The sequence below is a fragment of the Carcharodon carcharias genome, chromosome 18 (genome assembly GCF_017639515.1).
Source record: "Carcharodon carcharias isolate sCarCar2 chromosome 18, sCarCar2.pri, whole genome shotgun sequence".
Classification (NCBI taxonomy): Eukaryota; Metazoa; Chordata; class Chondrichthyes; order Lamniformes; family Lamnidae; genus Carcharodon; species Carcharodon carcharias.
In genome coordinates, this window is record NC_054484.1 from 98,741,905 (window position 1) to 98,769,688 (window position 27,784).

Consider the following 27,784-nt stretch of genomic DNA (forward strand, 5'->3'; position numbering starts at 1 on the left):
TTCACTTTAACTGGTGCCGCATCACATCCTGGGGAATCATTCCACACTACTAATGCAGTGGAAAGCTGCATTTGAAGACTGATCAACAGCCCACCCTTGTATCATGAATTCTAATGAGGTGTTACACAAGGAGTGGAGTTGGGAGGCCAAGGACACATTATCCCAATTGAAAAGTAGATAAAAAGTCTGCACCGATGAGCCCTTCCCCCCCCCCTCCCCCTCAGTCCTGTTCCAAACCCAGTACTGCTGCTGATGGATGGGAATACTGTTGCAAGAATTCTTCCAAGAACAGAAATTCCCACCTACAGCATGCAACAGCTGGAGTCAGTTAAATGTCAACCAAGACTCAGCTCAGAGCAGCACTGAGGACAGCACAAAAATGGCTTGAAATAAACGTGAGGGGCTAGAGTAACAGATAACACTGAAAAGGAATGAGAAAATGGGTGGTAATAAATGAGAGGGACAGGAAGAAAACAATGCTAATGAAGGGGACAAATTATGTAAGGGCAAAATGAAGGGGGAATGAATGGAGGATATGAAAGTGAGGGGCAGAAACTTTGAGGTTGGTGGGGAAGGAGAGGGCTAACATTGAGAGTGGAAGGGTATTAGTTTGAATTGGATGGGGAGAGAGTGTCAGTTTGAACTGAGGAAATAGCTATGAGAAAGAGTAGAGAGTCCCAACTCTTATAAGATTGGATTGGAGGAGTACCACGTCAAAATATGATGACTGCCAGTGTGAACTGGGAGGGTTTGAGGTGGATGGGTGATAGGGTGGAGAGTGGGGAATGGATCTTGTGTCTCTCAGGAGCAGGGCTAAGCCAGTTCAAACTGTGCAAACACACAGTGTCCTGGGAGGATCCAATGACTGGAAAATTATGCGATGATAAAGGCTGATCCTGTTGAGAGGATAATATTATTATAGATCTATTATGATCTTTGGGTGACTGAGTGGGAGTGTACTGATCAAGCATCTATTTCAGTGGAGAAGAGGCCTCCATGATTTTGAGAACCTGACCCTTATTTAAATATTCTAGGTGAGCGGCCAGGCACCAAACAGGGTTCCTGACACAGCATGTCAGACTGAAGACTGAGAATCCGGCTGGTGTTGGGGGGGTGGTGGTGAGGGGGGGCCACAGGGTAGCACTGCTGCTTCTCCAAAGCTCACAATTGAACGCCTAGCTCTGTCTGGCCCTCTTTCTTCCATTGCCTGTAGAGCTGGTTGAAGCCCACATCATACACGCCCTGACTAGTTCCAATCTAAAATGGCAGTCATCATCCAAGTTGTGTCACAGGGCCCTGATTTCCACATTAAAAAGGGGCCTATTGCCTGAAGTGGATGGGCTCTTTGGACACCTGGTGATCAACTCTCTTTAAAATGGAGCCTAACACATCGATAACTGGACAGCAGGATGAGCCACCCCATTTCCATTGGCACTGCCACATTAACCCCAGAAGGCAAGGGAAAATTAACCTCTTGGTGACCTCAGATTCTTTTATTTTATCCATTCATGGGGTGTGGGCTTCACTGGCTGGGCTAGCATTTATTGTCCATCCCTAGTTGCCCTTGAGAAGGTGGTGGTGAGCTGCCTTCTTGAACCACTGCGGTTCAAGTAGTGTAGGTACACCCACAGTGCTGTTAGGAAGGGTTTTGACCCAGCAACAGTGGGTCAAATATATTTCCAAGTCAGACAATGTATTTCCAAGTCAGGATGTTTAGTGACTTGGAGGGGAAATTCCAGGTGGTGGTCTTCCCATGTATCTGCTGCCCTTGCCCTTCTAGATGGTATTGGTTGTGGGTTTGGAAGGTGCTGTCTAAGGAGACTTGGTGAATTCCTGCAGTGCATCTTGTAGATGGTGCACACTGCTGCTACTGTGTGTCGTTGGTGGAGGAGTGAATGTTTGTGGATGGGGTGCCAATCAAGTGGGCTACTTTGTCCTGGATGGTGTCAAGCTTCTTGAGTGTTGTGGGAGCTGCACTCATTCCAGGCAAGTGGGGAGTATTCCATCACACTCCTGACTTGTGCCTTGTAGATGGTGGACAGGCTTTGGGGAGTCAGGAGGTGAGTTACTCATCACAAGATTCGTAGCCTCTGACCTGCTCTTGTAGCTACAGTATTTATATGGTTAGCCTAGTTCAGTTTCTGGTCAATGATAACTCCCAGGATGTTGATAGTGGGGGATTCAGTGATGGCAATGCCATTGAACATCAAGGGATGATGGTTGGATTCTCTTGTTGGAGATGGTCATTGCCTGACACTTGTGTGGTGTGAATGTTACTTGCCACTTGTCAGCCCAAGCCTGGATATTGTCCTGGTCTTACTGCATTTGGACATGGACTGCTTCAGTATCTGAGGAGTCACGAATGGTGCTGAACATTGTGCAATCATCAGTGGACATCCCCACATCTGACCTTATGATGGAAGGAAGGTCATTGATGAAGCAGCTGAAGATGGTGGCTGAGAACACTACCCTGAGGAACTCCTGCAGTGATGTCCTGGACCTGAGATGACTGACCTCCAGTAACCAGAGCCATCTCCCTTTGTGCTAGGTATGACTCCAACCTGCGAAGAGTTTTGCCCCTGATTCCCATTGACTCTAGTTTTGCTAGGACTCCTTGGTGCCACAGTCAGTCTAATGCTAACTTGATGTCAAGGTCAGTCACTCTCACCTCATCTCACCTCAGGAGTTCAGCTCTTTTGTCCATGTTTGAACCAAGACTGTAATGAGGTCAGGAGCTGAGTGGCCCTGGCGGAACCCAAACTGGGCATCAGTGAGCAGGTTATTGTTAAGCAAATGCCACTTGATAGCACTGTTGACAACCCCTTCCATCACTTTACTGATGATTTGAGAGTAGACTGATATGGTGATAATTGGCTTTTTGTCCTGCTTTATGTGTACAAGACATACCTGGGCAATTTTCCACATAGCCGTTAAATGCCAATGTTGTAGCTGTACTGGAACAGCTTGGCCAGGGGCGCGGTAAGTTCTGCAGCACAAGTCTTCAGTACTATTGCCGGAATATCGTCAGGGCCCATAGCCTTTGCACTATCCAGTGCCTTCAGCCGTTTCTTATCACATGGAGTGAATTGAATTGGCTGTAGACTGGCATTTGTGATACTGGGGACCTCCGGAGGAGGCCAAGATGGATCATTTACTCGGTATTTCTGGATGAAGATTGTAGCAAATGCTTCAGCCTTATCTTTTGCACTGATGTGCTGGATTCCTTCATCATTGAGGATGGGAATATTTGTGGAGACTCCTCCTCCAGTGAGTTGTTTAATTGTTCACTACCATTCACGACTGGATGTGGCAGGATTGCAGAGCTTAGATCTGATCCGTTGGTTGTGGGGTCGCTTAGCCCTATCTATCGCTTGCTGCTTATGCTGTTTGGCATACAAGTAGTCCTGCATTATTGCTTCACCAGGCTGACACCTCATTTTCAGGTATGCCTGGTGCTGCTCCTGACATGCCCCCCTGCACTCTTCATTGAACCAGGGTTGATCCCCTGGCTTGATGGTAATGGTAGGGTGGGGGATATGCTGGGCCATGAAGTTACACATTGCGGTTGAGTACAATTCTGCTGCTGCTGATGTCCCACAATGCCTCATAGATGCCCAGGCTTGACTTGCTGGATCTGTTCAAAATGTATCCCATTTAGCACAGTGATAGTCCCACACGACACGATGGAGGGTATCCTCAATGTGAAGGCTGAACTTCGTCTCCACAATAACTGTGCGGTGATCACTCCTACCAAGACTGTCATGGACAGATGCATCTGCGGCAGGCAGGTTGGTGAGGATGAGGTCAAGTATGTTCTTCCCTCTTGTTAGTTCCCCACCACCTGCAGCAGACCCAGTCCAGCAGCTAAGCCCTTTAGGACACAGCCAGTTTGGTCAGTAGTGGTGCTACTGAGTCACTCTTGGTAATGGACATTGATGTCCCCCACCCAGAGTACATTGGGCACCCTTGCCACCCTCAGTGCTTCCTCAACATGGAGGAGTACTGATTCATCAAATGAGGGAGCGCAGTATGTGGTAATCAGCAGGAGGTTTCCTTACCCATGTTTGACCTGATGCCATGAGACATCATTTGGTCCGGAGTCCATGTTGAGGACTTCCAGGGCAATTCCCTCCCAACTGTATATCACTGTGCCATCACCTCTGCTGGGTCTGTCCTACCGGTGGGACAGGACATACCCAGGCATGGTGATGGTGGTGTCTGGGACATTATCTGTAAGGTATGATTCCATGAGGATGACTATGTCAGGCTGTTGCTTGACTAGTCTGTGAGACAACTCTCCCAATTTTGGCACTAGCCCCCAGATGTTAGGGAGGAAGATTTTGCAGGGTCGACAGGGCTGAGATTGCCATTGTTGTTTCCGATGCCTAGGTCAATGCCGGGTGGTCCGTCCGGTTTCATTCCTTTTTTGTGTCTTTGTAGCAGTTTGTTACAACTGAGTGACTGGCTAGGCCATTTCAGAGTCAACCACAGATTTCCTTCCCTAAAGGGCATTAGTGAACCAGATGGGTTTTTACAACAATCGACAATGGTTCCATGGTCATCATTAAACTTTTAATTCAGTGCACAGAAGAGAAAAATACTTACTTTCTCTTCCTTAGAAATACCCGTGCATTATGAAGCCTTTTAGTTTGTCAAGAGGTCGGATAGTCACTGCCAATGATATGAAATGCTCTTCAGCTTATTACCAACTTTAACTTAAAGGATCCAAATGGTGAATATATTAGTTCAGAACTCCGATTCTTAGAAATTCAATGCTGAGTCCTTATTTAATGCAACACTTGTATTATTTTTTTGTTCTGCGCTATTCTTCAGCTCCTCTGGCATTGCCCGACTTGCAACGTTAGCCCACCCCCCCCGCGCCTAGGGGCGTCCAATTCAAGACCCCGAAACCCAGCCCAGCCCAGGAGAGGCGGAGCCTCAGTAACTGGCGACCGGGGCGGCAGGGAGGCGAGCGGAGTGGCCGCAAGGGTAGATGGAGAGGAACGATCCAGGGGAGGACTCGGGAGCAGAGACCGGAGGGTAAGCGTGTCTGCGTGTGCAAAAGTCAGACTGTTATAACTGGGGAAGTGTTATATGTTTGTATCTGCATGTCTCTTTGTGAGATTGTCACTGTGTGTGTGTGCCTGTAAGTGAGAGAGAGGGGCAGACAAAATAATTGCCAGTCCTGGTAACCGATACGTTTAACCGGTCCCTGGGGCATGTGCTGTGAACGAAATGAGGTCCCTACTTGAAAGACATTTCCCTCGTAAATAACAGTATACACACCCACAGGAACAAAGTCTTTGAGTTTTATTTATTTAAATGGATTATGTGTTTTTATTTATATATGTTATATAAATCTCTCTCTCTCTAAATATGTCTCTCACATCTCCAGCCTGCGAAAGCTGTAACAAGTTAGGCTTGTTAAAAAGAATTGCAGCTATCTGTCACTGGCAGGTGTGGGGCTCTAGGTAATCTCTGGAGCATGTCATGGAGTGAAGCTGTGACTAAATGGTTATATGAGAAACAGGATGGCCTACAGTGAACATAGGGGTTAGATTTCACTGTCAAGAATGAATGGCGCAACTGTTTGAGTATAATACAATCGGTAACATGTAGTGCGCACCAGTTCACAGATAAGAGCCCCACAATTCAGGCTCTGTAACTCAAAGGTAACCTGGCACTAGGAGGCAACATTCTTAAAACAAAGGAGATGGAACTATTGTAGATGTCGGAGCTTTTGTTCAATAGCATCAAAGTTTGTATTATCTCTAAGATATTGTCTCCTAGCTGACCTTCCATCTTCCAACCTCCATAAAGGTGAGCTCATCCACATGGTGCCCATATCCTAACCTGCATCAAGTCCCATTTACCAATCACCTCTGTGCTCGCTGACCTACATTGGCTCCTGGGTCCACCAGTGCCATGATTTTCAAATCCCTGGAAAACATCGCCCATTCATGTCTCCGTAGCTTCCTCCGGCCCTACACCCCTCATGAGATCTCTGCGTTCCTGCAATTCCGGCCTCTTGTGAATCCCACACTTCCTTTGCCCCAGTATTGGCGGCCGTGCCTTCACCCATCTATGTCATAAACTCTGGAATTCCTTGCCCAAACCTCTTTGCCTTTCTACCTCTCACTCCTCCTCCATTCAGAAATTCTTACAAACCTGGCTCTTTGACGAAGCTTTTGTATCCCCTGCTTTGGCTCACTTTCTAAGCACCTTCAGATATTTGACCATGTTAAAGGTGCTATCTCAATGTAAGTTGTCCTTGAGTCATTTTATGGTGCACTGGTGCAATAAACTGATGATCATGCATTTGTATGTGTTTGCAAGCAGCCTCGTTGGTTCAATGTTTAAAAAAACTGACAATAATGGATACCTGGGAGTGAGGTGCAAGGTTGGAATGTGACAAAGGGATTTGGATGATGTCATAAGCCACAGAAGGAAAGCTACCATCAGCTATAAGCATTATCTAGGCCCAGCAATTAGATTACATCCTTGGAATTCATTTCCTAGTATCTATTTCCTTAATAATAATATAGCAAATACTAAGCTTATGGGTTTCTCATGACACCTCTGCCCTGCAGCTTTTGAAACCACTCTGGTGAATTACAGAGTGAGTTAATACATCCTCCAGTTCACTCCACATGTACCAATACAGAAGCGCTCTCTCACCAGCATCCAGATGCCAATTCAATTTAATGATTGTGGTGAGTGGTTGGTTCTAGGCTAACATTAAAAATTTGAAAAATGAAATTCTTAGTTATGAACAAAAAAAGGTGGAAAGACTTGTGTTTACACAGTGTTTTCCCCAATCTCAGCATGTCCCAATATGTTTGACAATCGATTAAGTACTTTTTGAAGTGTAGTCACTGTTATAACATAGGGAAATCACAACCCATTTGCACACAGAAAGATCCCACAAGCAGCAATGGAGTGATGAGCATATAATCTATTTTAGGGATGCTGATTGAGGAATAAGTGTTAGTCAGAACACCAGGGGAAATCTCCTCAGGTCGTCTTTGAATAGTATTGTGGAATCTTTTATGTCCACTGGAGAGAATAGACAGCCCTCGGTTTAATGTCTTATTGGAAAGATGACACCCTTATCCCCACAATGGCACCCCGCCCCATCCCCACAAAAAAGTGCAGGACTCCTTCAGCACCGCACTGGAGTGCAATCCTGGATTACGCACTCAAGTTTCTGGAGTGGGTCTGGAACCAACGATCTTTGATTCAGAGGCAAGATGGATGAGTGAAAAATGATATACAGCACTGAGCCACAGATGACACTTACACTTCAGGGGTAAAATTATGAGGACAAGTTGCATAAATTTGGCTTGCATTCCATTTAATATAGAAAGTCGAGGGATGATTGTTTGAGGGATTTGATTGGATAGATGCCGAGAAGCTACTTCCTCAATGGGGCATTCCAGAGCTAGGGGGCACAACCTTAAGATTGGAGCAAGGACATTCAGGAGTGAAAGCAGGAAGAGCCTTTCCACACAAAGGGTACTGGAAATTTGGAATTCTCTTTCCCCAAAAGTCTGTGGATGCTGGGGTTCAATTGGAGTGTGAGATTTTAGGGGATATAGAGCAAAGGCAGGTACATGGAATCGAGATACAGATCAGCCGTGATCTAATGAAAGGCGGAACAGGCTTGAGTGACTGAATGGCCACCTCCTGTTTCTACTGATCCAAGTGCTGGCGGTAGCTGCTGAACATCAGTCCCTTCATTATCCTTGAGATCAATGAGGGGCAAAAAGAACCTTAGGACATCTTAAAATTTTTCGTATCTGCCTTAAAAATGGAACCTGAAGACTTGTTTCAAGTTGAGATCTGGTGCAAGGATTTGACTTGATATCTGACCTAAGCCTTGGCACTGTTACAAATCATCTACCCTGACAGCTGCTCATGGTCAGGGATAGACAATCGTCAATAAGTATTTTATATTCTTTATTACCTGACCAGCAGGTTTAACGTAGCACCATTATGTTTACCTGCTATGGATTTGGAAGGACATATTTAGGTAATATAATCAAGGGTTAGTTATCTATACCAAATAATTTACCTTGCATAACTGAGTACTTGTAAAATACTAAATATGATGGATGCCTTCAATTGATGGCAATCATAATTTGTACTTTAAACATTTTAAAACTTCACAAAATGATTGAAATTGTTAGCCTTGTGTTAAAATTGCTCTATGGTTGCGCCCCTCCCTACCTCTGTAACCTCCTCCAGCCTCACTACCCTCTGAGAACTCTTGCACATTATCGATTTTAATCACTTTGCCGTTGGCATCTGCGCTTTCAGCTGCTTGGGCCTCAAGCTCCAGAATTCCCTCCTTAAACTGCTCCATCTCTCTACCCCTCACTCTCCATTTTAAATCACTCCCTAAAGCCTACCTCTTCGGTTAATGGTGTAATATTTCTTTATATGTGTGAAATTTTGTTTGCAAACACTCTGTGAGGTACCTTGGGATGCTTTACAATGTTGACGATGCTACATAAATGCACGTTGTTTTTGCTGGTCCATTTAACAAAAAAAATAGAAATGAATTGAAATGACGAGAGAAATGATAATGCAACACAGTGGGTATAGCAGTTGATTGAGTTGAGAGTTTTGACAAGCTGATTGTACAATGCAGGTGGATATATTGTTTCCCACTAACTTGCTGCATTGGTTTTGAGAGAGAACTTGTGAGGTGAGCAGCACTCGAGGTGAGCTCAGTACCTTCAGAAGTGGTATCACTATGAAACTTGTGATCCTAATCCATTCCCCAACCCAGCCATAAGCTGTTTTTTTTTATAAGTCACAAGGCCAAGGTTATTTAAAACATAGACATTGCTGCATTATATAGAATCAAAGAAAACATACAGAGAAGGAGCGAGTTTAAGGCTGTAATCCAACATTAATGGATTACCTTCACTGGCCATCCCAGCTTTTCTTTTCACAGTTTGTAACATCCCTCACTTACACTTATTTTGAATAGCAGTATTTTAACTGCCTGACACCTGTATTATGCTATAATTTAAATAACCCAACAGAACAGGCCCTGCCCCTTGCACTAACATATTGACCCAGATTCCAGGAACTGACTTTCAGCAGTACCTGTAACCATCCCTTCCTCCTACAGGTACTATGGTCCTAAGAGGTGCTGGTGACCATGGCCTTCAACTGGATTGGTCCACAAATATGCTTGACAAAGTACTGCAGGTGTTTGCTGTTGTCTTCTGTAGTATGGCTGATCCCCTTGTGTGCGGCTGCATCAAGTTGTGCATAGACCCTTGGTACATAAACACCAAGTGTCACTTCATGCTGAGGTTCTACCTGTTCCCGGTGTTGTGAAGGATGGGTCTGGCCACGCTGCCGCGGAACACTCCAAGTAGTTGGACTGCGCCGTACCACCTGTCCCTCGTGGAAAAATTTATGCAGAGAAACACCTTTGACCACAAGTCCATCAGGCAGTGGTCGGCACATAACGTCTTAGAGGTCCTGTGGGAAACAGAGATGGTGGATCCTGTGGATGGTTCCCCGAGCAGACTGTCAAAGTCATTTGGCAGAATGCCTCATCGCCAGAACTTTCCAACAAGCACCAAGATGTAGCTTGGCTGGTGGTGATAAAGGCCCTCCCTGTCAGATCCTTCCAACACACCAGGAGTCTCACCCACTCTGCATGTTGCCCTCGAGGTGGCTGTGGTGGGGACGAGACCGTTGTTCACCTCCTTTTGGAATGTGCCTTTGCAAAGAAGGTCTGGAGAGAGATGCAGTGGTTTCTGTCGAGGTTTATCCCGAGCAGTGCTGTAACACAGGACTGTGTGCTCTACGGACTGTTCCCAGGGACACACACCGAGACAAACATCAACTGCAGCTGGAGGATCATCAACTCAGTGAAAGACGCTCTTTGGTCTGCCCGAAACTTGTTGGTCTTCCAGTGCAAAGAGTTGTCCCTGACTGTGTGTTGCAGACTGGCACATTCCAAGGTCCAGGACTACGTGCTGAGGGGCACTAAAGCTTGGGGCAGGCACTGTAAAGGCCCAATGGTGAAAGGTCGCTGTCTAAGACCTTTCTGCCATAGGGCACAGAGGGGCTGGGAGAGGTATAGACCCCTCAGGCTGTACGGCTCACAATGAATGTATGCATTGAATACTAATTGTATCATAATTGTGTTGAAGCACCTCAGAGTGCAACATGATGTATGTTGATAACTCCAATACCATTGCACTGTCTGACTGTAATGACCATATTGAAATGATTGTAATATTCATTAATTGTATTGAAGCACCTCGTGATCTGTGTGTAAAGGTTAAATATAATTGCACTTTTTGTGATGGCCATTTAGAAATGTTTTGTAATGTTCTTTCAAATATTTTATGAATAAAGTATATTTTTCCAAAAAAAAAATTATGGTTGACCAGGAAACTCTCCCACTTGTACTGCCTGATATCAGGCACGTTGGAAGGATTTACAGGCTGATAATCAACCTGTTTTGCCACATTATGCAAGTACCTTCCACAGCCTTACAGGTCCTGGGGGACTTGAACCCAGAGCTTCTAGTCCAGAGGTAGGGACACTACCCACTGCAGCACAAGACCTCTTTGCCAGTAACCTAGAGCTTCCAAATGACTGATATGATGTACTAAAACTGTCACTGCTTCTATTTCAGATCAGACTACAGTCAAATGTCATCAACAAGCAGTGAGTATTAAGAGGATGTACAATAAGTTTATTTTTCTTCTTGTCATATATACTATAGTGATAGGAGCAATTTGGACAGGACCATACTGAGGACAATCAAACTATTCTTGATCATATACAACTGGAAAATGCTGCCTTACTGATCTAAAAATTGGATGACATAGTGTCTACCCTGGAATAAATAACTGTTTGATAAATGTAACTTATTATTCCATACAGATCCAGTTTAGAAATTTGCCTTCCACGTTGTGGATTATTTTTATTTTCATTCATGGGATGTGGGTGTCGCTGGCTAGGCCAGCATTTATTACCGTGAAGCCACCTTGAACCGCTGCAGTCCCTGTAGTGTATGTACATCCACAGTGCTGTTAGGCAGAGAATTTTCCCCTGATTCCCATTGACTCCAGTTTTGCTCAGGCTCCTTGATGCCAAACTCAGTGAAAAGCTGCCTTGATATCAAGGGTAGTCACTCTCATCTCACCTCAGGAATGCAGCTGTTTTGTCCATGTTTGGACTAACGTTGTAATGAGGTCAAGAGCTGAGCATCTGTGTGCAGGTTATTGTTGAGTAAGTCCCTCTTGATAGCACTGTCAGCAACCCCTTCCATCACTTTATTGATGATGGAGAGTAGACTGACGGTGCGGTAATTGGTCGGGTTGGATTTGTCCTGCTTTTTGTGTACAGGACATACCTGGACAATTTTCCACCTGGACAATAGCCAGGTACATGCCAGTATTATAGCTGCACTGGAACAGCTTGGCTAGGGGTGTGGCAAGTTCTGGAGCACAAGTCTTCAGTACTAATGCCGGCATGATGTCAGTACCCATAGCCTTTGCGTATCCAGTGCCTTCAGCCCTTTCTTGATTCACATGGAGTGAATTGAATTGGCTGAGGACTGGCATCTGTGATGCTGGGGACCTCCAGAGGAGGCCGAGATGGACCATCCACTCGGCACTTCTGGCTGAGGATTGTTGCAGATGTTCAGCTTTATCTTTTGCACTGATGTGCTGGGTTCCTCCATCATCAAGGTTGGGAATATTTGTGGAGCCTCCTCCTCCAGTGAGTTGTTTAATTGTCCATCACCATTCACAACTGGATGTGGTGGGACTACAGAGCTTCGATCTGATCCAATGGTTGTGAGATTGCTTAGCTCTGTCTATCACTTACTGCTTATGCTGTTTGGCATGCAAGTAGTCCTGTGTTATAGCTTCACCAGGTTGACACCTCATTTTTAGGTATGCCTGGTGCGGCTCCTGTAATGCCCTCCTGCACTCTTCATTGAACCAGGGTTGATCCCACAGTTGGGTGGCAATGGTAGATTGGGGATATGCCAGGCCATGAGGTTACAGATTGTGGTTGAGCACAATTCTGTTGCAGCTGATGGCCCACAGTGCACAGTTTTGAGTTGTTAGATCTGTTTGAAATCTATCCCATTCAGCACAGTGATAGTGCCACACAACACAATGGAAGGTATCCTCAATTGAAGACAGGACTTTGTCTCAACAAGGACTGTGTGGTGGTCACTCCTACCGACACTGTCATGAACAGCTGCATCTGTGACAGGTATAAAAACAAAAAAAAAAACTGCAGATGCTGGAAATCCAAAACAAAAACAGAATTACCTGGAAAAACCCAGCAGGTCTGGCAGCATCGGCGGAGAAGAAAAGAGTTGACGTTTCGAGTCCTCATGACCCTTCGACAGAACTTGCGTTCGAGTCCAAGAAAGAGTTGAAATATAAGCTGGTTTAAGGTGTGTGTGTGGGGGGGGGCGGAGAGATAGAGAGACAAAGAGGTGGAGGGGGGGGCGGGGTGTGGTTGTAGGGACAAACAAGCAGTGATAGAAGCAGATCATCAAAAGATGTCAACGACAATAGTACAATAGAACACATAGGTGTTAAAATTAAAGTTGGTGATATTATCTAAACGAATGTGCTAATTAAGAATGGATGGTAGGGCACTCAAGGTATAGCTCTAGTGGGGTTTTTTTTTATTATATAATGGAAATAGGTGGGAAAAGGAAGATCTTTATAATTTATTGGAAAAAAAAGGGAAGGGGGAAACAGAAAGGTGGTGGGGATGGGGGAGGGAGCTTACGACCTAAAGTTGTTGAATTCAATATTCAGTCCGGAAGGCTGTAAAGTCCCTAGTCGGAAGATGAGGTGCTGTTCCTCCAGTTTGCGTTGGGCTTCACTGGAACAATGCAGCAAGCCAAGGACAGACATGTGGGCAAGAGAGCAGGGTGGAGTGTTGAAATGGCAAGCGACAGGGAGGTTTGGGTCATTCTTGCAGACAGACCGCAGGTGTTCTGCAAAGCGGTCGCCCAGTTTACGTTTGGTCTCTCCAATGTAGAGGAGACCACACTGGGAGCAACGAATGCAGTAGGCTAAGTTGGGGGAAATGCAAGTGAAATGCTGCTTCACTTGAAAGGATTGTTTGGGTCCTTGGACGGTGAGGAGAGAGGAAGTGAAGGGGCAGGTGTTGCATCTTTTGCGTGGGCATGGGGTGGTGCCATAGGAGGGGGTTGAGGAGTATGGGGTGATGGAGGAGTGGACCAGGGTGTCCCGGAGGGAGCGATCCCTACGGAATGCCGATAAGGGGGGTGAAGGGAAGATGTGTTTGGTGGTGGCATCATGCTGGAGTTGGCGGAAATGGCGGAGGATGATCCTTTGAATGCGGAGGCTGGTGGGGTGATAAGCGAGGAAAAGGGGGACCCTATCATGTTTCTGGGAGGGAGGAGAAGGCGTGAGGGCGGATGCGCGGGAGATGGGCCGGACACGGTTGAGGGCCCTGTCAACGACCGTGGGTGGAAAACCTTGGTTAAGGAAGAAGGAGGACATGTCAGAGGAACTGTTTTTGAATGTAGCATCATCGGAACAGATGCGACGGAGGCGAAGGAACTGAGAGAATGGGATGGAGTCCTTACAGGAAGCGGGGTGTGAGGAGCTGTAGTCGAGATAGCTGTGGGAGTCGGTGGGTTTGTAATGGATATTGGTGGACAGTCTATCACTAGAGATTGAGACAGAGAGGTCAAGGAAGGGAAGGGAAGTGTCAGAGATGGACCACGTGAAAATGATTTCCAATCTCCACCCCTCCATCATTTTCACGTGGTCCATCTCTGACACTTCCCTTCCCTTCCTTGACCTCTCTGTCTCAATCTCTGGTGATAGACTGTCCACCAATATCCATTACAAACCCACCGACTCCCACAGCTATCTCGACTACAGCTCCTCACACCCCGCTTCCTGTAAGGACTCCATCCCATTCTCTCAGTTCCTTCGCCTCCGTCGCATCTGTTCCGATGATGCTACATTCAAAAACAGTTCCTCTGACATGTCCTCCTTCTTCCTTAACCGAGGTTTTCCACCCACGGTCGTTGACAGGGCCCTCAACCGTGTCCAGCCCATCTCCCGCGCATCTGCCCTCACGCCTTCTCCTCCCTCCCAGAAACATGATAGGGTCCCCCTTGTCCTCACTTATCACCCCACCAGCCTCCGCATTCAAAGGATCATCCTCTGCCATTTCCGCCAACTCCAGCATGATGCCACCACCAAACACATCTTCCCTTCACCCCCCTTATCGGCATTCCGTAGGGATCGCTCCCTCCGGGACACCCTGGTCCACTCCTCCATCACCCCCTACTCCTCAACCCCCTCCTATGGCACCACCCCATGCCCACGCAAAAGATTCAACACCTGCCCCTTCACTTCCTCTCTCCTCACCGTCCAAGGACCCAAACACTCCTTTCAAGTGAAGCAGCATTTCACTTGCATTTCCCCCAACTTAGTCTACTGCATTCGTTGCTCCCAATCTGGTCTCCTCTACATTGGAGAGACCAAACGTAAACTGAGCGACCGCTTTGCAGAACACCTGCGGTCTGTCCGCAAGAATGACCCAAACCTCCCTGTCGCTTGCCATTTCAACACTCCACCCTGCTCTCTTGCCCACATGTCTGTCCTTGGCTTGCTGCATTGTTCCAGTGAAGCCCAACGCAAACTGGAGGAACAGCACCTCATCTTCCGACTAGGGACTTTACAGCCTTCCGGACTGAATATTGAATTCAACAACTTTAGGTCGTGAGCTACCTCCCCCATCCCCACCCCCTTTCTGTTTCCCCCTTCCCTTTTTTTTCCAATAAATTATAAAGATCTTCCTTTTCCCACCTATTTCCATTATATAATAAAAAAAAACCCCACTAGAGCTATACCTTGAGTGCCCTACCATCCATTCTTAATTAGCACATTCGTTTAGATAATATCACCAACTTTAATTTTAACACCTATGTGTTCTATTGTACTATTGTCGTTGACATCTTTTGATGATCTGCTTCTATCACTGCTTGTTTGTCCCTACAACCACAACCACCCCCCCCCCCACCTCTTTGTCTCTCTTTCTCTCCGCCCCCCACACACACACCTTAAACCAGCTTATATTTCAACTCTTTCTTGGACTCGAACGCAAGTTCTGTCGAAGGGTCATGAGGACTCGAAACGTCAACTCTTTTCTTCTCCGCCGATGCTGCCAGACCTGCTGAGTTTTTCCAGGTAATTCTGTTTTTGTTCTGTGACAGGTAGATTGGTGAGGATAAGGTAAAGTAGATTTTTCCCCCTTGTTGGTTCATTCACCAAATGCCACAGATCCAGTCTCGTCCAGCTCGGTCAGTAGTGGTACTACTGAGCCACTCTTGGTGATGGACATTGAAGTCCTCCACCCAGAGTGTATTCTGTGACCTAACCACTCACAGTGCTTCCTCCAAGTGTTGTTCAACATGGAGGAACACTGATTCATCAGCTGTGGGGTGGGGGGGATGGGGGGGCAGTAGGTGGTAACCGGCAGGAGGTCTCCTTGCCCGTGTTTGACCAGATGCCAGAGTTGATGTTGAGGACTCCCGAGACCATTCTCTCCCGAGAGTATACCACTCTGCTGCCACCTCTGCTGTCTCTGTCCTGTCGGTGGGACAGGGCATACCCAGGGTGGTGATGGTGATGTCAGGGAAATTGTCTGTAAGGTGTGATTCTGAGTATGACTGTATCGGGCTGCTGCTTTAACTAATCTGTGAGACAGCTCTCCCAATTTTGGCACTGACCCACCAGATATTAGTAAGGAGGATTTTGCAGTGTCGATAGAACTGGGTTTGCCGTTGTCATTTCCAGTGCCTAGTTCTGTGCTGGGTGGTCCGTCTGGTTTCACTCCTTTTTGTAGGCTTTGTAGTGAGGACACATGAGTGAAGGAAAAATACTTTTGGAATTCTCTGTGCCAGAGGACCCTGGATGCTCAGTTGTTGAGTATATCTGAGGTTGAGATAAAATTTTCGACTCTGAGGGAATCGAGGGATGCGGGGATCAGGCGTAAAAGGGGGCTTGAGGTCAAAGATCAGTCATGGTCTCGCTGAATGGTGGAGCAGGCTCAAGTGGCTATATGGCCTACTCCTGTTCTTATTACTTATGCTCTTAAATTGCATTTATATAGCACCTTTCATGACCTCAGCATCCCAAAGTACTTTACTACAAAGGACATGATGCAGCACTGACAGATCAGTGCACCTATTTATGAGTCAGATAAGCCAACTTAAAAGGAAATAAACTAGCATCTCCTGGACTGGAACTTTTCCAATTGATGGTTGCTTATATTATGGTCGGTGGCAAGGGTCTGCTGAATTTCAAGTCTGGTTATTCGATGTATCCAGAGGCAGCTGAAACTGTTTGCTCCTGTAAGTAGGATGATAATTCCCTGAGAAATTATCTCTAGGTCCAACGTTCCTGCGGGCCAGGTAACTTTGACCGTGCTTGTGCACCATGGGAAGGAAGGGTTGCTGATGGGCCTGGCACAACCTGCTGGAAGATTTAAGAAAATTAACATGGCAAAGAGAGTGAAACTCTAAGAGGGTTCAGTTCTACAGTGTTAGCTGTAGAACTCAAAACACAAATGACTGTTCTTTTAATTCGTGCTTGGAACGCAGGTGTCACTGTTAAGACTGGCATTTATTGCCCATTGTTAGATGTGGTGAGATGGTGGCGATGGGCTATCTACTTTAACCACAGTAGTATGTTTCTGCAACTGAGTGAGTTGCTAGTCCAATTTAGAGGCCAGTTATAACTCGGGTGCTTTGGCATGGGACTGGAGTCAAATATAGACCAGACTGGGTAAAGATGAAACTTTCCTTCCCTAAAGAAATACTTGCAGTTGGGTTTTTATAACAATCCAACTGTTTCCCCGTCACTTTTGCCAGCTTTTTGTTTCCAGATTTTAAATAAACACATTAAATTCAGATTCTCAAACTGCCAATGGTAAGATTTGAACTCATGTTGACAACTTTACAAACAGCCTTCAAGAAATGTGGGGGTGATGCAAGATCAAGGATTAGGTGTATCGATCAGCAGCTATAGGCAGAAGAAACCAGATGGTGCTGGTGAGTTACAGTTCACTCAGGGGGTCCAAGTTGCTGAGGCAACATACACTTTTGTACGCACAATGTAGTTCAGAGCAATGGATAGTGATGGTAGAGACTTCAACTTTCTTTCCGTCACTTGGCTGACCAGGAACCTCTCCTGCTCTTACAACATGCTATTGACAGGATTTAGAGGTTGACACTAAATCTGTTTAGTCTTGGCCATCAAGTGCTGGAGTGAGACTTGAACCCAGAGCTTCTGGCTTAGAGGCAGGGACACTACCCACTGCACCACAAGACTTCCTCAGAATAAACCAGACACCTAAACAAAATAAGTAAGAAAAGTGGTACATTTAGGAGGCATTTACCCACTGTCACTGGGTCAAAATCCTGGAACTGCCTCCCTAACAGCACTGTGGGTGTACCTACACCACATGGCCTGCAGCGGTTCAAAAAGGCAGCTCACTAACACCTTCTCAAGGGCAATTAGGGATGGGCAATAAATGCTGGTCTATCCAGCGAAGCCTACATCCTGTAAATGAATTTTAAAAAAATATATATATAAAAACAAAAAAACTGCGGATGCCGGAAATCCAAAACAAAAACAAAAACAGAATTACCTGGAAAAACTCAGCAGGTCTGGCAGCATCGGCGGAGAAGAAAAGAGTTGATGATTCAAGTCCTCATGACCCTTCGACAGAACTTGAGTTCGAGTCCAAGAAAGAGTTGAAATATAAGCTGGTTTAAGGTGTGTGTGTGGGGGGCGGAGAGAGAGAGAGAGAGATGGATTGGGGGTGTGGTTGTAGGGACAAACAAGCAGTGATAGAAGCAGATCATCAAAAGATGTCAACAACAATAATACAAAAGAACACAAAAAAAATATAAGTGCAATGAGCAGAGAGAGAGCTGAGAGTTCAACAGATGATTTGCAGTAAGAATAGTAAAGAAATAATGAACTTGTATTTATATAACACTTTTCACAACTTCAGGGCAGTTACTGTTGTAATGCAGGAAAAAGAGCAACCAATTTGTATATAGTAAGCTTCCATAAACAGCAATGTGATAATGATTAGATCATTTGTTTTAGTGATGTTGGTTGAAGGATAAATAATTGACCGGGACACAGGGATAATTCCTCTGCTCTTTTTAGAAATAATGCCAAGAGATATTTTACATCCACCTGAAATACTCCACAGACAGCACCTCCAATAGTGCAGCAATCCCTCAGTACTGAAGTGGAGTATCAGCCTAGGTTGATGGAACAGCTCTGGCATATGTGAGGGCATCAGGAAATGTCTGGGGGACCAGTTCACATGATCAGTGCTGGAGAAGCCAGCATAAGTTAATCTGAACATACTTGTATGACATTGCAAGGTTTGGGTGCGGGCCAAGAGGAAGAGCTTTTATAAAATATTTATATACTGTGCCGCCCAAAAAGCATGGGAAAAGAGAGCGAATTGGTTTTATATTTTTGTTTTCTCTGATCACTTTGGGATGGCTTGTGCCAAGTGTCATCCTTGTCTGGCAGAGCTAACAGGAATTCTGCCCCCAAGCGTCTACAAAAACCACTCTTGAAACCTGCCACCTGGGAATGCTGTCTGCCTCTCTAGATTTCATCCCCTCCTTTTTTGTGAGCAGCCACTTTGTTTGACATCAAGCCAGTTGGTGGGGTTTGGGTCAGGGGCAGGTCATGATCCTGAATCATTTTGTGTTTGGCCCAACATGGCTTTGGTCGATCGCCTTCATTTCACTCCCAGGAAGCTCCCTCACCAATCTTCAGCCTCTACATTTGACCTGCGGGTTTGTGTGGGTCCCAACTCAGGCTTGGAACCAGTTACTCTGGCATTCCTCAGGTCCTAGCTTGACCCCATTTAACACCGAGTCAGCCAAAAATCGAGTTGCAGTCATCCCCAATTAGCCTAACCTAACTCAGTCCACGGCCAGCAGAGATCAGAAGATCACTGGACAAGGGATTGGGTGCAGAGTGTTCAGTGAGTCATGCTGGAGACCTGTTTGAAAAGAAAGAACCTGCAGTTAGATAGCACCTTGCATGACTTTTGGCTATGAAGCACTTTGGAACATCCTAGGAAATAGCTTTGAAGGATAGTCACTGTTGGGGAAATGGGGCAGACAATTTTTGCACAGCAAGATCCCACCATCATCAATATGAAAATGACCAGATGATCTGTTCTTTTTTTAGTGCTGTTGACTGAGGAATAAAATGCTAGTCATGACACCAGTGAGAACTTCATGCTCTTCCTCTTTTGTGACTGCCTGAAAGGCCAGAGGAGTCCTCAGTTTAATGCTCTATCTGAAATATGACAAGCTGGGCATTGCAGCACTCCCACTGTACTGCGTTTGAAATGTCAGCCTGGAATTCACAACTGATTCAAAGTGAGCTCCTTTTAGGATATATCAAAAACCATGATATCCTGCAAACGTAATAATCTTTAATGTCTTAAAGCATTGTACAATGCTCAACCGCTGAATTCATTAACCGAAAATATCACATGCTGACATTTCTCCAAATGCATTTTCATAATGGTTTAACAAGTAGTTCAACAGGTGATGCAGCAACATGTAACAATGTGATGCAAAGATCCAAAAAGGCATGGAAAAGACATTAACCCACTTGCTAACTTTCCCTAAGTCCCCTGCACCCAGCACCCCTGTGCTCGCTGACCCACATTGGCTTGCAGTGTACCAGCACCCAGATTTTTAGAATTCTCATCCTTGTGTTCAAATCCCTCAATGGTCTCACCTCTCCCTATCTCTGGAACTTCCTCCAGCCCAACAATCCTTTCAGATCTCTACAATCTTCTAACTCTGGCCTTCACCCATCCTGACTTCCTTTGCCTCACAAACTGAGGTTTTGACTTCAGCTGTCCAGGCCCTAAGCTTTGGAACTGCCTCCCTAAACCCCTCTGCCTGTCAATCCTTTGAGATTCTCCTTTGAACAAACCTCTTTGACCATGCTTTTGGTTGCCTGTCCACAGGTCTGCCTCTTTAGTTCAGTGTTAATTTTCATTTGATTATACTCCTGTGAGGCATCTTGGAACATTTTACTATGTAAAAGGCACTATATAAATGTAAGTTATTGTTTATAAATGTATATGAAATGAGTAAGAGGAGCTTACTTATGCAGCAGCTCTGATTTTCAAATTTCTAGGTGAAATCCATTTAACAGATAGATTGAATGCCTATTAATTGGTTGGCTGACTGCTGTTTGTATGCACCCCTGTTGAGGGTTTTAAAACTGTTGCCTATACTTTCATTGCTCCTCGTTTAAAACACTAAAAGCAATGCCTGTTATAGATTATTTTATTAACAAAGTCAATGACACATTTTGAGCTTCAGTTATAAACTAGAATCTTTTGGAACTCGTTTATGATTGAAATCAATATGTGATAGAAGCAAACAAATACAGGTGGTGAACAGATTAAGGAGCTACATAATATAACTCGGATCCCGTGTAACCTACAACAGGTTTTCTTTGTGTTTTATATGTGCAAAATAGCTAGGGAAAAAAAGATGCATTTAATTTGTTTAATTAAGTGTCCTTGTGAAACAATGCAGGATCATAATTGTATTCAGATCCCCATGTGAAGGCTGGGCCTTGTCAGAAGATTGGGTTTCTGAACTGTATTGGTGCTTGTTGGTTACTCTCCCTTCCATCACTTCAGTGTTTAGTGCCATCCTTCTTAGACAAAAGATGTTTTTCATGGTTGGATGTGTAACCTTCCATTTAAATGACTGCATTGTACACTGTGCTTTGAACTGTGTGCCTCTGTTTGTTTTTCACTCCTCAGAGCTGGTGGAGATAGACACACACAGCCCCTGTCAAAGGAGGGCTGCCAACTATCCTTCCAACAAAAAGCCAATCACAAAGGCACACAACATTGGATTCAGGGAGACAATTAATACTGACTAACGCAGAAGACTTGTGCATTGATACAAGCTCTAGATTTTGAGGTTTGGCTTGTTTAACTATAGCCTGCTGTTATACTGCCATTTTGGTATCAACCATGGCTCAGTTGTAACACTCTCATCTCTTTGAGTCAGAAGGCTGTGGGTGCAAGCCCCACTCCAGGCATTTATGCTAGCCTAGATTTTCTGTAACACTCTTAGTACTGCACTCTTAGAGGTGGTGTCTTTTGGATGAAATGTTAAACTGAGGCCACGTCTGCTCTCTTGGGTGGACATAAAAGATCCTGTGACACTATTTTGAAGAAGAACAGGAGAGTTTTCCCAATATCCTGGCCAATATTTATCCCTCAATCAACATCATAAACATTATCTGATCATTATCTCAATGCTGTTTGTGGGAGTTTGCTGTGTGCAAATTGGCTGCAGCATTTCCAAATACAGTTGAAAGTACTTCATTAGCTGGAAAGCATTTTGGGACAACCTGAAGTGATGAAAGGTACTTTATGTAATTTAAGTTCTTTCTTTCTTATCCAGCAATGCAGTTATTGTACTAACCAGCAACGAGGCCAACCTGAAACTGGAGAGAAGGGAAGCAAGGCCTCCTACAAATGGGAGTCTCACCCACTTCACTTCCTAGAGAGTGAGTTTAGGCTTTAACATCAATCTACACCACACAGGTTTAGCACCATTACCGTGTCAAAAGCACTCCAAGCTAACACAGCTGTTAGTGTGAATGTTCCGCCAATAGCAAAGGCCATCATACTAGGCTCCTGGGAAGGCACAATAAATAAGGCTGTCAAATGTCAACCATTGGGATTGAGAAAGTGGGTAAACATCTAACAGAATAGGACAGTCCTTACAAATTTAATGCCTAGTCTCTACTGTATTAGATGATCTCTGACAGGGCATCAGTAGCACATAAGAAATAGAAGCAGGGGCACTAAGTGCCCTTGACATCAGGGCAAAATTTGACCAAGTGTAGTATCAAGGAGTCCTAGCAAAACTAGAGTCAATGGGAATCAGGGGGAAAACTCTCCACTGGTTGGAGTCATACCTAGCACAAAGGAAGATGGTTGTGGTTGTTGGAGTTCAGTCATCTCAGCTCCAGGACATCACTGCAGGAGTTCCTCAGGATAGTGTCCTCAGCCTAATCATCTTCAGCTGCTTCAACAATTACCCTCCTTCCATCATAAGGTCAGAAGTGGGGATATTCGCTGATGACTGCACAATGTTCAGCACCATTTGCAACTCCTCAGATACTGAAGCAGTCCATGTCCAAATGCAGCAAGACCTGGACAATACCTAGGCTTGGGCTGACAAGTGACAAGTAACATTCATGCATATTCTGCGTTTCCACTCTCTCTACCAAAGTGGATAATTTCAAATTTTCTCACATTATACTCGACTTTCCACATTCTTGTCCAATCATTTAGCCTGTCTACGTTCCTTCGCAGTCTTTGTGTGTCCTCCTTGCAACAAAGTGCCACTAGGTGACATCAGACCTGGCCCTCATTGTTCTGAGACCAAGGCAGGAAAAGGAATTGGCCAGTTGAGGGGAAAGGACTGGTCCATTCTGCCCTTCAAGCATGTTCCACTGTTCAATTTGATCATGGCTGATCTGCGCCTCAATTCCATATACACCCCCACCACATTTTGTCCATCTCACCCAAAACTCTGATCTCCAGTATTAAATTGCCACAGCATCAAGAGCCTTTTGGGAAATTCAAGATTTCCACTACACTTTCTGGAAAATGTGCTTCCCTAACTTAATCCTAAACAACCTGGCTCTAATTTTAAGATTCTGTTCCCTTGCTCTGCATTCCCTTCAGAGGAAATAGCTTCCCAGTATCTACTTTATCAAATCCTTTTATCATTTTAAACAAACACCTTTTGGCCTACTAAACTCAAAGGACACAAACTAAGCTAATGCAACCTGTCCTCATAATTTAACCCTTTGAAGACCTGATATCATTCTGGCAACTCTTTCAAAGCCTATATATCTATATATATGTATATGTATGTATGTTGTCGTTATAAATGCAATGTCTATTTGGTGTAGCTTAAAAAAAAAACAGATAGATGTCCAGTGTACCTGCCACTCTTGCAGATCATTAAATGTTGTTCTTACCAGTTCTCTGACAGCTCGGGGTACATTCAGAAGTCCAGGATTCTCCAGAAGGGTTAAGGACTTGACAAATTGGTAACCTTGAATGGGTCATTTTGTTCAGTGCAAAGCAGTGAGGAAAATAGAACATTGATGCACGACGATTATTCATCAAATCCATGAGGTAAGTTTTGTAGCGTTCTCAGTAAGGAAACTCATGCGGCAGCTGTGCAGTCTGGAGAATCTGATGCCAGAAAGTTGGGGGCCACCTCAGTTCAAGGCTTATAATCGCTGCATCTAAGTCTCCAAACTGTGTTTCCATTGATTTTTGAAATCCCACACCAAGATCAGAGTCAAGCAAACTTACTCTTGTAAGTGAAGCGAGATTAAAGATGATTGCTCTCATCCTTCTCAAACAGTCAGGACCCCATGTGACAGTTCCAGTGTTGTTCCAATGTCAAGTTCTTGGTTTTCATTTTCCATTGCCAATACATACTTCATTTTCTGTTACTAATCACTTGCATAAAGTAGTGTCATTGCAAAAATCCTGATAAGAGATTTTTCAAAAAAGGGGCATTGCTAACTCAACAGTCTAGTGGAACAACAGCAACTAGTACAATATAGCACATTTAACACAGTAAAATGACTTGGGATGTTCCACAGAAGTGTTATCAGACAATTTAGCACCAGGTCACACCAGGAGATGAGGACAGGTGACTAAAAGCTTGGTCTTCAAGGTAGGTTAAAGGGACCAGCTTAAACTTACAAAATTCTTACAGGGTGTGATAGAGTAGATGCAGGTAGGATAGTGAGTCTAGAGCCAGGCTCACATTCTCAGGATAAGGGGTAGGCCATTTAAGACTGAGATGAGGAGGTATTTCTTCACTCAGAGGGTGGTGAATCTTTGGAATTCTCTACCACTGAGGGCTGTGGAAGCTCAATCATTGAGCATGTTCACGACAGAAATCGATAACATCAGGGATATGGGGATAGCTTGGAAAAGTGGTGTTAAGGTATGACCTGATTGAATGGTGGAGTGGGCACGATGGGTCAAATGGCCTATACCTGCTCCTATGTTAATGGACGGTAAAACAGTTTAGGGAGGGAATTCCTGAGCTCAGGGCTGGGGAAGCTGAATGCCCATGGAGAGGAGCAATGAAAATTGGGGATTCTCCAGAAGCCAGAATTGAAGGAGCACAGAGACTGATTGGGGTTTGAAAGTGGTTTTGGTGCTGTCACAAAATGGATGATAGCAAATCAGCAGCACAATTTACATCCAGCCTAATTTCTGAGAAGGTGCTCGGCACATTTTGACATAGTTCAGATTTAATATTAGGTCTTCAAGCAGGATCATGTGCTGTTGCGGAAGCAAAACTATATTAAAAGGCAGTTCAAAGGTAGAGAAATGAAAATGGTCAAATAATCTTTCAGAGGTTGTAGAGCAGGCATGATGCTAACTCTCCAAACCAATTGGTTCTACCTCTGTTGATTTTAACTGGGACCAGACCCTTACATTTAAATAGTGAAGACAGAATTAGTGGTGAAGAAAGAGAGAAAACAAGGGAGGAGCTGGAAAGAGAGACTTTACAGGCTTTTGGATTGTAAGATGTCTTTCCTTCCTTTCTGTTGCTGCTGAAAGAAACCATCAGCTGTTCTTGGAGCTGGGCTCACGCCACTTATCTGATGAGTACCAACTTGAAAGAAGAATGCAGGGAGTGTTCGTCAACAATCATTTTCAGATTCCCAGCCACACAGACGGACCGGTCATTCAGGCAGGGGTTTAGACTGACTTGCTTGTTCGTTCTGAATGGACAACCTGCTCTGTGATGGGGAAGCATTCTTAAAGACCACATTGTGCTCAAATGAAGTTTGAAAGCTGCCTCTGGTCTCATGTACTCCCTGCCTCCAGCGGATGTCTCTATCTTATGAAAATGTTGGTGGCATCACTATTTTGTCAGTATCCATGACAGTGTGATTTGGGACCCAGCATATAAAGGGTAAGTCTTCACCATCACTGTATGGATGGAAATCTGGTGGAGTGGATTTCCCACATGTCTTTCATTCTATAGGTGAATGCTGAGAAACCTTGGGGTTTCAGTCATTAAAATTCAAACCCTGATTTCCCTCAAAGCATATTGATCTCAAGCTGCTGATGTGATCCTCATCGTTTATTGAGACAGGCATTCATCTCCTTGAGCCTGTTCTTCCATTCAGTTAGATCATGGTTTATCTGTACTGTAACTCCTTTGGGCTGTTCTGCAATAGCTGCCTGGGTCTGCTGGCATTCAAACTGATTTATACCAACGTGCCCTATAATTGGAGGTCTTCACCCACCAGTGTGGTGATGTCACAGTTATGCTACTGGACTCAAAATCCAGATGCCCGGACTAATAATCTTTAGATTGCGAGTTCAAATCCAATTGTGGCAGTCTGAGAATTTGAATTCAAGCTAAAATACCTGGAAATAAAAAGCTGGCATGTAAGAGTGACAATGAAATTGTTGGATTGTCGTGAACGCCAACTGCTTCAGTAATGTCCTCTAGGGATGGAAACCTGCCATCCTTATCTTGTCTGGCCTGTATATGCCAACAGTCTCGCACTATGTGGATGATTCTTAATGCCATCTGATGTGGCCGAGCAACCAACTCCAGTTCTGTTGAAGGGTCATGAAGACTCGAAACATCAACTCTTTTCTTCTCCGCCGATGATGCCAGACCTGCTGAGTTTTTCAAGGTAATTCTGTTTTTGTTTTGAACCTACTCTGTTGTATCTCTCAGAATCAACAAGAAATGCTGGCATTGTCAGTGACGCACACATTCTTGCCAATAGTGCAGTCTTAAAATTAACCCTTTGTACAGAGAATGACTTTAGACCACCATATTGGAGAGTTGCCAGGATGCTCAAAAAACTAACCCCCCCCCCCCCCCCCCCCCCCCCCCCCCCCACCTCATCCTCGCCCCTCTCCACCCCCAGCTTGAATCTGGACCATCAGGAGTGGAGGGAGCTGGAGGAAAAGGCTAGAGGGCAGGAAATAAAACTGCTACTTGCAAAAATTCCCAGACTTTCATTGATGCAGGGATATTCTCCTCCTGTCATGTGGAAAATCAGGCACCCACACTACAAATTATCCACAAATATTCTTCTCTGTAAGTACAGTGATAGGAGAAAACAATAGCAGTTTGCTTCATTTCCAGCTCTTTGGAATGAATGCTGCACTAACGAATTATTTAAAACATGAATATGTTTGTCGTTTTTATTTTGACTAGAATGGAATTAGCAGTTCACAGCGAGGTCTCTCAAAAGGTAAGAGGCCAGACATTGTTTTTAGTGTTGGCGGACGGTTAGGTATACAAAGCTCCCCTGCTGTTCCTCAAATACCCACCCTGGGGTCTTTGTTTACCTGCGGGGCAGACAGGGCCTCAGTTTAACGGCTCACCCAAAAGACAGCAACTCCAACAGTGCAGCACTTCTGGCAATGGCACCTTACCAAACAGGAGCACAGGTCAGAGGTAAGGCAGAAAAATTGTAGGGACAATTCAGTGACACATGCTTCTGACTAGTGAAGCTCCTGGGAGTGCAGCCTCACGAGAATCAGGAATTCCACACAGTTCAATTGACCACCTTCATATCACAGCATTAATATTCAAAACAGAATGAGCTTGTATTTAGATGACACCTTTCACTACCTCTGGATATCCCAAATCATTTTACTGCCAATGAAATACTATTGAAGTGTTGCCTCTGTTGGAATGGAACAAAAGTGGCAGCCAATCTGTGCATAGCAAGATCACACAAAGCACAATATGTTGAAGACCAGATAATCTGCTGATGCCGGTTGAGGCAGGGTTTCTCAACTGGAGTGGGGATAGGCGGGGGTGGTCTGTGGTACCTAGGAGTCCGTGAGAAGGTTTCAAAGAGTCTGCCAATCAGAATCAAAAAATACTTTGTTCCATATCTGCATACTGCTTCTTTCACCATCCAAACAACAATTTGTCCACTACTTCTGGTGCCTTTGCTGGTTAAATCCAACTGGTCACTTGATTTTTTTTTTTTGCTTTCTTTCGGCCACCATCTCCTTGGTCTGGATATGCAATGCACAGTGGTGAATGTCGTAGCAGCAGTACCATTTTTGTGGCCTGTGTGCACTGTGTGGTAGCATGTTAGCAACTCTGCAGCCAGGCGGCAGTTCCTTGATAGAGCCGGTGAGGCAAGTGAGGTGGACCTCAGCAAAACAGATTGAGCAAATGGATTGGGATGGGAGGACGCCATTCTCCTCAGTGCCTGGTAGCCAAGGCTGCACTCACGGCCAGGAACATGTGTTTACAAAGGATTTGGGGAAATGATGGCTGTCAGATTTATCATCAAGCAGCAAGGTACATTACGACCTTTCGTTATACGTGAAGTGATGATTAATCATCAGTGGCATCCACAGGAAGGCATAAATTAAACCAACACGAGGGATTCACTCCTAATGCATGAGATTTAGAGGTCTCTTCATCTCATCATTTTATAACTTTATCCCCCATCCATCCACTTCCCATGTATGAACCTTCTTGCGGAGGGACATGATTGTGCTTTTAAGATCCCACATACAAGCAGCTGTATACAAATGAACAAAATAGTGCAGAAGCTGGAAAATACATTGCGTTGTGGTACAGCTTGAC

The 27,784-nt window shown here is 44.9% G+C and overlaps 1 protein-coding gene across 1 annotated transcript in view; it reads left to right on the plus strand.

Annotated features, from left to right (window-relative positions):
• The first annotated feature begins 16,332 nt into the window (after positions 1-16,332).
• Positions 16,333-27,784, plus strand: part of LOC121290490 (protein FAM124A) — a 28,671-nt gene continuing 17,219 nt past the window's right edge. The window contains exon 1 of the mRNA XM_041210927.1: positions 16,333-16,411. Coding sequence (XP_041066861.1) covers positions 16,333-16,411 — 79 coding nt within the window. The remainder of the gene's footprint in view (positions 16,412-27,784) is intronic.